The 16,153-nt window shown below is 38.3% G+C and overlaps 1 protein-coding gene across 2 annotated transcripts; it reads right to left on the reverse strand.

Moving 5' to 3' along the window:
- Nucleotides 1–1,142: 1,142 nt before the first annotated feature.
- tmem255b (transmembrane protein 255B) lies at nucleotides 1,143–15,862 on the reverse strand. 2 transcript variants are annotated; one of them, XM_019254033.2, is made up of 9 exons: nucleotides 15,527–15,862; nucleotides 14,644–14,786; nucleotides 14,464–14,526; nucleotides 6,066–6,155; nucleotides 4,772–4,852; nucleotides 4,068–4,153; nucleotides 3,561–3,720; nucleotides 3,183–3,329; nucleotides 1,143–2,663 (listed from the first exon to the last, which is right to left on the reverse strand). In XM_019254033.2, exons 1-9 carry the CDS (start codon nucleotides 15,588–15,590, stop codon nucleotides 2,430–2,432), a joined length of 1,068 nt encoding a protein of 355 aa, XP_019109578.2. In that variant the 5' UTR covers nucleotides 15,591–15,862; the 3' UTR covers nucleotides 1,143–2,429. The 2 variants fall into 2 exon arrangements, with proteins under 2 accessions (XP_019109578.2, XP_027136859.1); XM_027281058.1 differs by having other exon boundaries at nucleotides 4,068–4,177.
- Nucleotides 15,863–16,153: the final 291 nt, after the last annotated feature.

Here is a 16,153-nt window from a genome sequence, read left to right on the forward strand (position 1 = left end):
TTGTGAAAGTACACTACAAAATGTACAAAATACTGACTCCTAGAAACCTTTTTGATTTTCCTCTATGTGCTCTTTGAGCTTGAACATGTAAGTCATTTAGTTTAAAAGATTATCATTGACCAGGTATGAAAGTGGGTGCACAGCATAAACACAGTATTTGTCTTTTTCCAGTCACCTTGTTCACTCTTCCACAGGTCCACATGCTGTACAGTAGCACAGTATTTACATGTACTGCATTGAATGCCAGAGGAAAAATCATGAAATCAACAAAGACATTATATATAGCAGCTGACAAGCATGAACATCTGTAGCAAATTTCAAAGCATTCAGACAGAATTCATCATACGGCAACCAGAAATGTCTGAACAAAATGTCATACAAAATGCCATATTAATTCTTTTAGTCTACACCAAAGTGGTCAACACAGTTGGGTGCAGGTTAGCTCAGTATGTAGAGTTTGTGCCCCACACAAAGAGACTCAGTTCTTGTTCCAGCAGCCGATCTTGTCACTCTTCAGCTGTATCTGCTAAGAAAAACAAACATTGGTGGACATTTCTAATAATAATAGCATCAATAGCATAGAACGTCTATTCAGATGAGGAAAAACTTTGACTTTGACACAGTCCCATGACCTTTCCTGTTCTACATGTGTCATGTTATGAAAATTTTGAGGGCAATAAACCAAACCAACTGTGGAGACAGTTTCCCCGTAAAAAAATATGTTTGTAATGTGTGAAACCAATGATTAATTATTATGTTATTAGACAGTTAATTTCCATTTTTAATACTGTATCGTGACCATTGTTCTGATCACTTTTGTGTGATCGCTGAAACAGAGAAAAGGTGGGATTTGAATACTGAAGCGGTGCATCTCCGATTGGAGGATGTCACCTGTGTATACTGTATGTTTATGAGGATGAACTGACACTGATGACGTGCATAACATACTGTCAAATGAGAGGAAGTGACAGAGGGAGTGACAGAAGCACAGATCAAAGTTGACACAGACAAATGTTCTCCCCGTTGCTAGTCTGACATAGATAGTGCACATGTCATGTCATTTTGGCATAAATGTAAATAACCCGCAGAAGTAAATGGACAGAGCTGAACAAAAGCTTCTTTTTTTTTTTATTGCTCATGAATTCAACTTTTTATTAGAAAGAGGAATAATGTGAAATTTCTTTCTATCTAAAAGTTTCATTTTGAGGTGAAACAACACAGTGAGAACAACAAGTAGTACTGGTGATATTTTAAAACACGAGATTTTAAAAGGAAAGGCTTGACACTTTGGGAAACACGCTTATTTGATTTCTTGCAGAGAGATGATTAGATTGATTAGAAATATTAAGCTGCCACCAGAAATGGGTAACTGAGCTCAGCACAAACAGTTTATGCACATCAATTTGTGTACAAATGAAATAAAAGAGATAAGAGCTAAGCTACTCAGTCTGTTTGCATTAGCTTTGTATTTACCGTATGGTTTTCTCATGCAGAGTAATTAAAGCAATATAATATAAAGCACATTTCCCAAAACGTCAAACTTATCCTATAAATCTAAGATTTCGATGAAGCCCTTATTCCACATGTACTCATATGCATCTGCATTTCTTATAACCACGTCTTTAATACATAATGTAGTTCATAGCAGCAGCTACAGAATCCTATCCCAAAGCAGTTTACATGCATGCATCATCCATAATATATACAGTATACTGACTCTAAAGTGCACATTAAATGATTCACACAAACATAATTAAACAACAGCAACATCATTTACTCTCCGGTTCACATTTCAAGAAAGCCCTTTTAATCGCCTGTACAGGAGTTAGTTAGACAATTCACAGGAAGACCTGTAATCTGTAATCCACACTATACTATCAGATCACAAGTGTAATGCACAGATTCATAGGTAATATCAATAGCTTTAGGTTTAAAGAAGTTCAGGAAAACTTCACTTGCTGGGAGTAAGATGAGGAGTAACATCCTGATGTTAATTTGTCATTTTTTCACTTTTGTACCAATTAAGCAAAACAAGATTTAACATTATAAATGAACTTCAGCTGGTAGGCTGATTTTGTTTTGTTTGTATGCAGCCAGGCTAAGCCTTGTTTTCAGTCCTGTGCTAAGAGAGCGTTGTCTTCTCATCTAATTCTCGGCAAGAAAGTGTATTTCCCAAATCATTTTGTCTAATAAATACACATGAAATAACTCAATCATGTCTATATAATCACACTACATAGCTAGAAATCTGTCTGTCTCTCTTCAGTGCGACCGCACGAAACATTTACATCAGTACAGAGAAGTCGTGAAGCCCACTGAGTGTTTTTTCCGTCTACAAGGTCACCTATGAAGTGTCTTGTGCTACATTCAGTCCCACCAGATCAAGATATATTTCTCCAACATGCCCCCCCATGTGTTTGTCTGAGGGCTCAGCAGGCGTAAGGTGGAGGTTTCTCAAAGGGGCTGTAGGTGGCTCCGTAGAGGACAGGAGCGTTGGGTGTCAACATGTACTCCCCTGTTTCCTGAGTGACTCCCTGAGGCTGTGGCTGGTTTGGAGCCTGAGAGGGCTGCTGGTTCTGGTTCTCTTCAGAACCACCGTTGGGCCCAGGGCCTCCCTCGGGGATCATCTGGTTAGTAGCATGTGGCTGATAGCTGCTGGTATGCTGTGGGAGAGGAGAAGAGATGGTGTGGTAGGTTGCAACTGTATGCAGAAGTATGGGCAAAGATACCTGATATTCCTTTTTTTTTTAGGTGTGGTTTTATTTTATAGCTATTTCAGTTTAATCCATTTCAGCTGCACCCAGAGTTGAGTCACTACGGTGCCTAAAAATGTCTATATAATATCTATATTTATAAAAACAAACAGGGTTTATCCCTCAGTAAGCATGTCATAGTGAGATTGAGTGACCTTATGTCAGTAATGCAGCAGTGCAGATGGTCATGTGATGCTATTTCCAAAGTAATATGTTTGACATTTTGACTTGTCATCGTAGGAAAATAAATAATTATTCACATTAATTATGGCTCTGTTGTATTCGGCTGTCCCAGTAAGCCAACATATCAGGACCCTGAAACTGAAGCAGCTAAATTGAATTCAACCATCACTAATTTTGTTATTCAAACCTGTGCTGTTCCTATAATTTAAGAGATGCGTATCACTTGTTTTTGTTCTTTTCTCACACCTGCATGGGTATTGGATAGTTGGGGTAGGCGGGCAAAGTCTGTCCTGAAGGACAAAAGGCAGGGTAGCTGAGCATGTGCTGGGCTGGGTTGTACAGGATGTGGGGTGGTGGCGCGGGGCTAGGAGCCATCTGCAGGGTCGGCTTTTGCTGCAAGAAGACAAAAATGATTCAGACAAGAAGGTAAAAATGATCAGTACGACTGCTGCCTAATGTACTCTAGGAAGAGTAATCGTAAAATCAGGACAATTAAGACTTTGCTGAAGGGTTTTGCTGAAACATCTGTGTCAGGTCTGAAATATTACAACTAAAGATGAACTTTAAGTTCTTCTCTTTATTGGGAAGGAGGAAGGGGTGTATCTTTTTTGGACTTATGCTTACTATATCTTTGTAAGCTCCAAGGATGGCGGCAGTGATGATTCCCAGGAACAAGGCAATCACGTTGAGTACCACTGAGGCCCACAGCAGACGGTACAGGTGGATCACATCATAGCAGCTGCTGACCCCGGTGAACAGATAGTAATGTGTCTGGTAGTCTATGCTGGAAAAAGGACGAGGAGTCAGGTCACAAAGCATTTATGTATTAAGAGAAGAAATGGCTCATTTCATACTTTTATTAACTTTCAGGTTGCCATTTCTAGGCTGAATAGTAACATAGATAAAAGCAGGGAGAGACTCCTCGGAAAACACTTCCTCTTTGGTGTGTTTAAGAGGTTATGGAATAAAAATGTTTAATTAAACTTTTTTTATGCTTCTCTCATCTGTATTATCACATATTTATAATATTATAACTGACAAAAACAGATTAAAAAAAGATAAATCATTTACTGTGACGAAAAGCAGACATTCATCTAAAAACACACACGCAAAGCTTGTGTTGCGTCTCACCTCTCACAGTTGTACAGGTAGCAGCAGTAGCAGGTGTGGCTCCTCATTTTCATCGTGCATGTTTTGTCAAATGAACGGCACGTCACCTGCAGTGACAGATAAGTTGTTTTCTGAACAGCCAGATAAAAAATGAATATGGTAAATGGACTGTACTTATATAGCGCTTTCCGACCACTCAAAAAAAAAAAAAGAATCAGCCATTCACACATGGAAAGTGCCAACTGCTCATCAGTTTTTGGGAGCTAAACATTCATACGCATTCACACACCGATGGCGAGGCCTTTGGGAGCAATTTAGGGTTCAGTATCTTCAGCCCAAGGACACATCGACATGTAGGAGCCGGGGATTGAACCACCAATCATCTGCTTAGTGTACCTTGTGAGCCACAGCCACCCAAAAGCTGCTAGGAAACTGTCTACATGTCAGTATGTAATATGTAATACAGAACTTTCATCTGCTTGTAATTTAATTTGATCACAAGTGAAGTAAATGTAGTGGTTGCTTTCAGCGCAGTAACAATATTTGTACACTAGGTGTCACTACACACTTTGTGAATTTTTCAATTAAGCGCCACAAGGTTGTAAATGTATGGAAAAGAGGCTTGGTTATTATTCTATTTAAAAAAAAAAATAGATTTACTCAATGACTTTGTTTTTGTTGAAGTGTGTACAGATTATGTTTACATATACATGTATGAGAATCACCTCAGTATAGTAGCTGTCGTAGGTGTAGGCTGTTCCACTGACGAAATAGTCACACATGTCCTCCTTCAACGGCCTTATGTCCTGTATGTTAGAAAGACATGGAAACAGAAAAAGTGTTAGTAAATATGAGAATAAATCATCTTGTCATACACCACAACTGTGACCTAAATGTTTATCTGCTTTTTAGTTTCTGTTTTTAGATTCAATTCTCCAATATTATGTGTGAAATGAACTTATCCTCCTCCTGTTTCTCCTGTGAAGGTTTACAACATGTGCCTGCTCGAAACCGTCCACTGCACAAAAAACTACAGCATTAAACCTCACTGGACTTTATGTAAAGTGGAATATAATGTGATTGTCCGAAGCTTGAAGGTGCAATAAATCTGACTTTTACTGTCCCGTGAGCAGAAAATGAATATATCTGCAGACGTTTGATAGCACTGTTGATCAATATCAGTTACTCTGTGCCAGCTGCTGAGAGGTCCAACTTTTTAAACCCTCTCTGGTCGACACTCATTAAGACACTCATTAAAATTCATTAGGCCAGTGTGACAAACCGAGGTGTTCATTTCCATGCATCCGAACACTGAGAACATCTAAGATATCCAATAAGGAAGAAACAACCTTATTTGACTTCCCTGCACTTTCTGCTCAGTCCCATATAAACAATTTCAGGTTTTTGCACAAATTGAATTTCATGCATATTAATTTAGTTTGGGAGTTATTAGAGTCCTCTGACTGATGTCATGATGTGGACAAATGATTTGTTGAAAAACTAGCTGATGATGAAAATGTTTTACAGTAAATGAGGTCTCTCGAGGTGCGAACATCTTTGTAGCAGGAAGGAGAATAGAGAGAAAGTGAAACATGTTGCCACATGCCAAATATTACAAAATAGGGTTATTTTTGTAGAAGTATATCTATCTTTTGTTGCTGCATATTTTGATTTTATTTGTTTGCATCTTAGTTTTCAGTGTCTTAAAGAAAGTAAAGTCACATCACTTTTAATCAGCCCTGTTATCCTCCATCCCTGCAGGTCGGACACTGAGATCAGTGGTTCTGGTCTACCGTTCTGATGTTGAGACGGTGCAGACAGTTCTGTCTGATTGCATCTATAAAGCTCCTGATCTGATCTGCAAGTCTATAGCTAAAACCGCCCCGTTTCTGTTGACCTGTCTGATTAAATTTGGTGTGTGAATGTGAGTCAGTGTTTGCTCAGACCAAAAAAAAAAAAAAGGATAGAATTACTTTGTGTTTCTTTCAGTGCAGGTATATAAATACATGTGATACTCACAATGAACTCAGAAGCGATAACCCCGTCCACGATGGCACAGAAGAAAGACGCGATGACTCCGATACTGATGAAAATGATCGATGCCACAAGCTTAAAGCAAAGAGTAAAGACATGAGAAATTAGTTTGAAAGACAAAGAGAAAAGTACCAGTAAATCATCAGGGTAGTAATTTATGATCAGCTAGCTTTATTTGATATTGATTATTAAGAAGTAAATGAACAGAAGTAGTAAAATAAATCCTATTCAAAATTTTTAAAAATGGAGATCTGATGTGGAGACCTTGATTTTGCAGCAAACATACATCTATTTATAAAAAAAAAACACATTTATGACCAGAATCTTATCTAGTAACTAACAATACTACTACAATTTATTGCCACATGTGCATTTATTTCTACTTACACTGCCATAATTTTCATGTAGTGTTTTGTATGAAGGTAAAGCCAAGCTTGCACTCGTGTCTGTGTATGTAAGCTTGGTGTTTCTGCTGGTGTGTGTCCTGATTGGTCGTCCGCAGCGTCTGGACTGCAGGACGATAAAGGAAATGTACGGCTTCTTGCTCTGCCAACGCAGTGGTGCTTTGTGGGTAATTTATGGGCAAAGAGGCAACGTACAGGACAGAGGGACGGCCTATTGTACCATCAAGGTCAATCTAATTCTCCCAATCTCATACACACATACAGACATGCACACACACACACACACACACACACACCTGGCCCAAACAGAACAAATCTCACTTGTAAATTAAGACCAAAAATCTGATCACTGATCACAAAAACCTCAAATCTTTACATTTCAAACAACAGCAACAACATGTGCACACGAGCACACACATGTACACACACACTAAGACCAGCAGACCCAGCTGGCTGATCACAGATGTCTGATCATGAACTTTATCACTGAGCATCGTTTACTGTCTGTTCAATCGCTCCTCCAGGACCAAACCTCCTGTACTGAAGCAGGAAATTAATCTACTATCTACTGTATCTATCTAACCATAATGGCAGGTGGGACACGGCAGTTTGTCCTGAAAATCAAGCAAAGTCAAAAGATAGATTTGACTGATCCTGCAGTGACATGAGTGACTTATTTGATTCATAGGAGATGTTTCCTTTTCATTGATCTTCAGCTTTTCTTGGTAGATTTCAACTCTGTTTAAGAACTCTCTCGATTGGTTATTTTAATCATTGTGAGATTCATGGAGACAACCTGTTTAAGGTGTAATGGGTGTCTGAGGCAGCAGGTTTGATGTTAAAGACCTCCATCAGCTGATAATCAAAAAGCAGCAGGTGGTGGAGATGCTGTAGTTGACAAATGTCGTGACACAGTGCAAGAAGGCAAACATTAGCTATTCTGTGGGTTTGCAAACCCACAGCTCTTCTGCTATTATAGTTAACATCACAACAACAAGCAATTTAGCTCGCACACAGAGTGGAAAGCAGACAGTGAAAAGATATTTGCTGAATTTAGAGAATCTGTTACCTGACCTTTACCACAACAGTCCAGTACCGTTTAATTTGGATTCAGCCAATATCCTTTTGAAATATGTGTCCAATACACATATACTTCAACAGGCTATTGTCTGTATTGTTATCAGTTTTTGGCATTGTCAGGTGTACAAACATTTTTAGGGGCCACACTGCAAAAATCTGCTGTTGAACTGTGCATAGCGTATATATCTTGTCAAGTAGTGCACATTAGGGGTGAATTATATCACCAAAAGATGATTGGCTTTAAAATTAGCTTCATGGTAACTGGTATAATACATCAAATGACAACATTTACTAAATCTACTAGAATAAATGAAATACTCGAATAACAGGCCTTCTACATGCTCACACGTTTTTCGATGTGTGAGTATGTTTGTCTTACAACAGAACAACTGACACACAGGGAAAACATGTACTATTGGCAGCACCTAGGGGTCTGTGGCCTAAGGCCAGTTTCCCACTTTGTAATCCAGTCTTGGGTTTTGGAGTGCACCCAATGACAAAGGTACAAGCTGTCTTGCTCTAACAGGTGAAACGGAAAACATGGACAAAAATAAACATGTGTGAGCCCAATGTCAACCACCTGTGTGGGTTGAATGAATGTCCAAACATAAACTGATCAGGCTTATTTTAGGTGAATTTTTTGTTAACTTATTGGCCAAGTGTTAATATGAAATGCAGAGATGTACATGTGAGAATAACACAAGAGATGGTGACAATGAATATTAAAATAAGATAAATTTTAAAAATGAATTTCCTCCAACAAAGTGAAATAAGAGCCCTGCTGAGAAAATAAGCGTTTTCTGTACAGGTTTTATCTGCTACTGGCCCAGACTCTCCACTTCATTAGCGGTTTAAATGACTCTGTTTTTATGGGCTGCAAGTGGGAGATGAGGCCAGCAGCAGAGACAATAGAGCCTGACAACTGCATTACTTCACATTACCTTAGCACCAGCTGCCAGCACATAAAACACCCCAACACACACTCAGTCGTCCAAACCTCCGAAATCTCTCCTGATACAACTGAAGCAGAGCGAAAAATCAAATACTGTAAAAGATTAAAGACACACAGACATACTGTAGATAGTTTTCTGCTCTCAGGAGTCCAGTCAGTCAGGAAAGATTAAAAAGACATCGGTGATGGAAGATTTATTTTATAATTTCTATTTCATGGATGGGCTTCTCATTCCACTACATCTTTGTGACAGCTATGTTTACAAGTTACTTCTCAGCATTAAGATTTACAAAGAAAATAAAATATAACACAATGGAAAAGACCAACTACTGCTTCCTGTTGATGTGTGCACAACTGTGAAATGATCCAACATACATATCCATATACTTATAAGGTGTATATAGTGTATATATAGAGTATAGTGTGTATATAACTTATTTTATTTCTTTTTTTCCCCCATTTCTAGTTTATCTTAAATGTTTTTTTTTATTTTATTTTATTTTTATTATGAGTAATCACCTTGTGTTCTGTGAGCTGCTCTAACAGGTGATTTTCCAGATCGAGAGAAAGACTTTTCTTCTAATGAAGAGTTTTTACATTAATGTATCACTACTTTTACTTAACTGATTTTGTTGCCCACATGGGGGCAGTGGAAAGTTGTGAACGCATTGACATCGACATACACCAGTTGGTCATAACCATAACCATAATATTATGACCACTGACAAGTGAAGTGAAGAACACTGATTATCTGTGTTTTGTCCTCAAAATTGTAAAAATGTGCAAGCAAAAGGATTTGAGCGACTTCGACAAAGGCCAAATTGTGGTGGTAAGACGACTGAGTCAGAGCATCCTTAAAAACTGCAGCTCTTGTGGGGAGTTCACGGTCTGCAGTGGTCAGCATCTATCAACAGTGGTCCAAAGAAGGGAAAGCAGTGAACTGGTGATAGGGTCATGGGCAGCCAAGGTCTATGGGGAGCAAAGACTACCCCACAGACAAGCTATTGTAGCTCAAACAGCTAAAAAGCTTAATTCTGTTTCTGAAAGTGCATCTCAGTTTGTTGGATATGGGGATACAAAGGGGATACTGCACAGTATCAGACAGGTAGTCATGATGTCATGGCTGATGACACCTTTTATTTTTACAGTCATTTACATTTAAAAGTCATGTTTCTTTTAGCTCTGTTTTCGGTCTCCACCAACTCCACAAGGGAAACGTCTGCCTGCTTTGTGCTCCTTACGTTCATGTTTTAAGCTAAAAAACAACATGGAGATAGTGGCGAAAGTGAATCACAATAGTAAAGATGTATATAGGCAGCTAAACAATGAGCTGAAACTCATTGTTATAAAGCTCCATAGCTGAAGATTCAGGTGATAATTCTCCACAGTTTCATCACTACGAGCGACAGCTTTAACATTGTCATTGGTACATGTTATTGTTATTATGAAATATAGATTATAGCTGTACTGAAAAACAGAGGGAAAAGACAAAGACACAAATAAATAAAGTTTTAGAGAAAAGGATACATCAGTGACGAAGAGATAAAGACACAAAGGGGAATTTTATAGGAGTCAGTAAAGATACTTATCAGGTTATGTAACAAAAGTCGCTGACTACTGCAAGGTCTTTTTCTCCTGCTCAGTGGTCCATTGACCAATCACGACCACAGCTGGACACACTGGTAATAGGGAACTTGTTGGGTAAAATACAGCCCTTTAAAAGGTTCACCGTTCTGCTCTCCACGCTCCAAGGTGACCAAAAGGATGGCAGCCTGTGAGATACAGGCAGTAAGAAACTGCTGGAGCAAAGAACATGAGCTACATGAAGCATTTAGTCATAAAGAAAATCTTACAGTGTATCAGAGCAGTGAAGCTTGTTTTAGGAGCGGCAGGGTAAGAACAGATAGGGAGTTTATCTTTTTCTTTTTTTCCATCTTTTACCGACAGAATTTCATGGTGCACGATCCTTTTAAACATTTCGGAGGACAAGATAAGACAAGATGAAAAGTGGCAGTGTACGAGGCATTATGTTTTTTTTTGTTTATCCAAGAAATGTCAGCTGGGCATAAATGTGTGTTTTACCTGCAACCCATCTCACATTCATAAAGAGGGCTGATCTCTCAGGAACATTTGTGACAGAAGCCCTAAAACATCCAAATCTAGAGACATAAAGTGGTCCACTAAGCAAAGAGACACAAATACTACAGACAGTGTGTGGTGGGAAAACTACGGTTGGTCAAGTACTGTTTAAATTTGTCTACCTCTCTAATTAAAATGAAGGTTTGAAGGTCCCATGTTTTTTTTGTTTGCAAAGGTGTTAATATATTTAGCCTGTTGATTCTGTTGTTTTCTCTCTCCTTAAAGAATAGATTGTTTGTGTTTATTACACTGAAATCTCAATCTGTAGGATTGTAGGAATAACAATGGAAATGTGATATGTGTTATTATGAATTTAATTTATCTACCAATCTTTACATATTAAAGAAACTGCAGCACAACCCATGTCAGCCTTTGAATCATCGAATCAAAGATGACTTTACCAAGTGACTTTCAAAGCTCGTGCTCCTGTCAGTTTCCTGATGTTTCATTTGATTGCAACAAACCGTCCCTTGCCAGACAGTGTACATTACAGTTCGTGCTTGGCGTTTTAACTCCTTGGCCATCAAGGCACCTCATTACCCTCCCCACCTCTTCTCCTCTTGGTAACAGTAACTGTCTGCCAACTGAGATTTCAAGTACTTCAAAGATGTGAATTCTCACAAATAAAAAACGTCTGATAAATCAGTATTATACTGCGACGACACTGCACATCATATATGACGTCCCAAACTGATGTGGTAGATGTTCAAAAAGCGACTCAAAAAGCCAGACGTCAAACATTAATCAGGTGAAATTAAAATATTCAGTCTCAGCTCAGCTGCCAATAACAAGTAATTTGATAATTTTAATGATTATCAGCAATATTAATAAAATAAAAAAAGCCACAATGCTTTGGAAGACTACATCATCTGCTGACACAACAGCAATGTGCAGTATGTTCTAGTGTTTTATATGCTCAAACGGAAACGTGTAATTCACAAAGAAAACTTGCTCTACTGCTGAGTGACTTACTTATTTAATCAAGGTAATTAAGTGATCTGTAACCATGTCAACCATGACAACAAATACACAGGATATATAATAAGGTCAACACAAATGACATCTAATTATATTTGACAGCAGCAAGGGAAGAAGAGTCACACACAATATATTCTGTTTTAAACTGAAGATAACTATAAAGCGTTTGTTTGTGTTTTATCACTAAAATTTAATTTTTATGTGTTGTTTTTTCTCAAATTTAACGTTATATATTAATAATTTTGTTTACTATTATAATTTGTATTCATATTTTAATCTTATTTTTATGCTTTTATTTTTGCTGTGCATGAGTTTATTTTTATTTTCTGTCTTATTAGTATACCTGTCACCTGTAAAGCATTTTGACACTAACCTGTATACAAATAACTTTTTATTACTTTATTGAAGTAGATTAAAAGTTGTTATTTTCTATATTAAATCAGTGAGTCAAACCGGAAACGTCTCTGTTTGTAGACAAACTAGTCTGCTCTCTAACATCAGACCCTCCATATGCTGCTTTATGAGGTTAGAGGAGCGAAAAGCTGTGAGACCCAGAAAGGAAGAGAACCATCAGAGCTCTCAGGTGTCTGTGGCATTGTGGAACAGTTAGTTGTTCTTTAATGAGCGACCTGGCTTCTGCCAGCCGGCTCTCGTGTTACAGTATGAGCCTGAGACACAGGAGGGAAGAAGACACCTGTGTGAGAGAAACATCGTGCCACATGTGCCTTTAAAAGAGACACCGTAGACCAGCGTCTGTGTCACCAACGATCACGCCATTAAAGTTTAAAGCACAGAACCGGGAATGATGCAGACAGATCCGGCAGGTAGTAAATGTCGATTCACACGTTTAGAAAATGTCTTTATGTTTATTTATTTTGAATTATATCAGCTGCACACATGCACATAGGAACAGCATCTTTCCACACGTATGAATAGCTCTAGGATGGGTATCTGTGTAGACTGGATTAGATATGGTACACTATTGCGTAACATAAGACAAGGACACCCTTGATGCCACATGAAAAATTCACAACACACACGGATATACCACAGTCATGGTAGCATGCAGAGGGAGTGTGTTTACAACTCAGTTTATTATTTTTTTTAATTTCTCTGTACTGCATCGAGCCTGTAAAGTGTCTCTAGAAATGTCTAAAAAAAACTGTTATAAATAAAAGTTGCTGGGCCTTTAAATTAACGTATTAAACTGTGCCCAGTGTTAGTTTAGTGTGGTTATGTTTTATCACACATACAGTTACAATAAACCTGTTGAAGTTAAAACTGGATTTACTAAGAACAAGCTTAATTAGATGCATACAACATAATAATTAGGACTAATTCAGAGCTGAAAATTAAGTATTCCCAATCTGCTAAGGTTTCTGTGTCACTGGTGTCCTCTTCGGTCCTTGCAGAGACTTAAAACAGTTAGTCTCATGTTCAGTTTCATGTACTGCGAATGTGATACAGACTACATTACTTAAATGACCCAGAGGAAAAGTTTCGGCTTCTGGTTGCCACTAACCTTTAAGTATATTTGACTGCCGCTTGTCATAAATGACACAAACTAGAGGTCTTGTGGAAAAGTGTGAAGTTTCATTTACATTTTAAGAGAAGTCAATAATCTTTTCAGGTTTGGTCTACCTTTCTGGAGTCACTGACATGATAATCTTTTGAACCCTATGTTGTGCAGAGAGGTACTTTGATGACATTATACCGGTGTTCCTGTCTGAAATAAAGGATCCCTGTCAGCAGCTGACCAATACTAATGCAATTACCCCCTCTTGTCATTGAAATCCAGAGCCAATCACATTTACTTCCCCTGACCACAACTCCAGTCTCCAGTCACTGACCCGGGCACAAGGACCAAGAACACATTACGCCACCATTGAGTAATCAGATTTGCCTCTTGCTCATAATAGAGCAATTTCCCGTAAAACAGTTTAGTGAATTTGCAAACTGTGTAACATAATCCTCTAATTTATGGTGTATATATGTCCCGTTTTCCAGGAACAATGCCTCATTTTTAGAAGATGAATATCCTAAAGTCACCTTTATAGAGAACAAACACAAGGCTTAAAACGTGAATGTGACTTTGCAGAATAGGAGCTGTCACAAAAAGGGTCCAACGATCATGTTGAATGAATTTGCAAAGTCATTAAACATCTGCACATATTCTTTTGGGGCCACATGCAGAAAAAGCAGGACTAGTTAGCAAAAAGTTACACATACTTTTAGCTCTCCTTTTAGCTCTGTTTGCCAACTCCAAGTCAGAATATCTGCATGCTCAGCTGCTAAATGCTCAATTTTCTTAACCAACTATAGTCGTTAACTGTGCGCTAACCTGTGTGGGACAGGTAATGTAACTGAGTTTTAGTTTGATAACTTTTTCCACTGTTTCATTTGTGTTGTGGATGTTACATCGCATTACCCCCACCAACTGACAATTAGTGAGATTAATGAAGCTGAAGGAAATGATACAGCTATAAACATCTGTTTTTTTTTTTTGTTTTTTTTTTTGTTTTTTATCAGCACACTGGGCTACTGATGTGCAGGTTGGCAACTGACAAGATGTTTAAATTCAAGGTGTGAATACCCTCTGGCAAGCCGAGTTACTGCTCTGCATACATCTGTCCTGTCCTATGAAAGCTACCAGCTGTCATTTTAAAGGTTATGACAGGATCGTTTTGTCTTATTAAGAGATCTACCTACAGCTGCTAATACAATATGAAGTCAGAAGTCCAGTGTTATATAGTGAGGGGTCTAAATGTAGAGATAAAATCAGCATTATAATTCGATTTGAACCGTGTGAGAGTCAGAGGAGCAGACTCACCATGGGTCTTCGATTTTCCACCAGGTGGATGCCAACGATACCCAGAAATGCTCCAAAACTCAGCTGGAGGCACAAATTAAATAAACATTAGGGTTCAGAGGAAGAAGCAGACAACACGCAGAGTCACAGTCAGATAGTGTTTTAAGAGGTCAATGACGTGAGGTGACTCCATTTACTCACGGTGATGCCGGGGTAATATCCAGCAACAGGCACATTGTCTGTGCGAGTGGCAGAGATCAGACCTATACTCAGCACCACCAGAGCCAGAGCCAGCAGGGCCACAGTCACCCACAGAGCCGATTTCCTCCGACGCAGGTACTGAACTGAGAATGAAGGGGAGGAAGACAACAGGGTGACAGAAGAACCTCTTTACATCCATTACCACCAATCCTAAACATATGAATTGAACATAATTCTGAGCAATCCTTAACCTGAACATGGACATATACTGAAATTATTTAACTACACTTCTCTGTAACTTATATATATATTTATATATATTGTAGATAAGCAGTGGAAGAAGTATTCAGATCATTTACTTAAGTCAAAGTACACGTCCTGCATTCAAAATCATACTCAAATAAGCAACAACATTATCAAACTGTGTACCTGTTTTATATATAGATTTAGATTTAGATTTATATATAGATATAGTTTTATATATAGGTATTATCATCAACAGTAGGCAGGTTTGTTTCACAGCCATAGTTTTTGTTTGAGGCATTAATCAGTAAGATTTTCTTTTTTTTTTTTTTTACATTTTTAAAATCCTAAAACAAAATAACTAAGTCAGATCAGTGTAGAAAAGACAACATTTCATTCAAGAAGCTGGTGGAGTAGAAAACAGCATAAAAGAAGTAAGTCAATGCATTTTGCACCTCTGCAGATGAACTATGAGAGAAACATTTCTGACACAAGTATTTATTAATCAAATTAGCACTGTGTAGTTGCTATGGGGGACTCTTTGCTCTCACACACATACACACATAGAAACGTTTGCAACACTGAATTAAAGCTAAAGTTGTTGTATCAGGTTATGAGATTAAATTTGACATAACTGTACCTGTTGGGTCCAGTACTTCTGTCGCTGTTTGCTGAGTTCCCTGCTGAGTTTCAGGCTGCTGCATTTTGACTGAGTCCGGATGAATTATTAGCTCTAAAAATGTATAAAAAGGAGATCAAGCAGCTGAAACGACGTTTTTTTTTCGTTTCTTTTCTTTTTTTTTTCTGTTTCGATCGAGTCCCTGTTGATTCAAACCAGAGTCCTCCTCATCTTCCACAGAGCGACACGAGTAAGATGTTTTCCCTTCTCTTTATAATTCAAACATTTTGTTGAATAAATAAGAGTTCACATAAACTGTGAAACTGCACAGCTGACTCTGAGCTCGGACAGGTTCAACTTTTCATGAAGCCTCTGACAGAGAGAGAGAGAGAGAGAGAGAGAGAGAGAGAGAGAGAGAGCAACCAATCAGCTCTCTGCATTCACCTCAGTCATAAATGATTAAATAATTGACTTTACATAAGTTTAGGCTTTGGATTCATATTGGACAGTGTGTGTTTTAACCCGATAGTAATTAAAGGTGGATGAAGTGAGTTGTCGGTGAGTTTTAATGTGTACAGGTTGCATCCCAAACTGGTCATGATGCTGTTGATGAGGAAGACGAACTGTAATATGAGATTACAGCGCCGA

Source organism: Larimichthys crocea, chromosome VIII (genome assembly GCF_000972845.2).
Source record: "Larimichthys crocea isolate SSNF chromosome VIII, L_crocea_2.0, whole genome shotgun sequence".
NCBI lineage: Eukaryota > Metazoa > Chordata > Actinopteri > Sciaenidae > Larimichthys > Larimichthys crocea.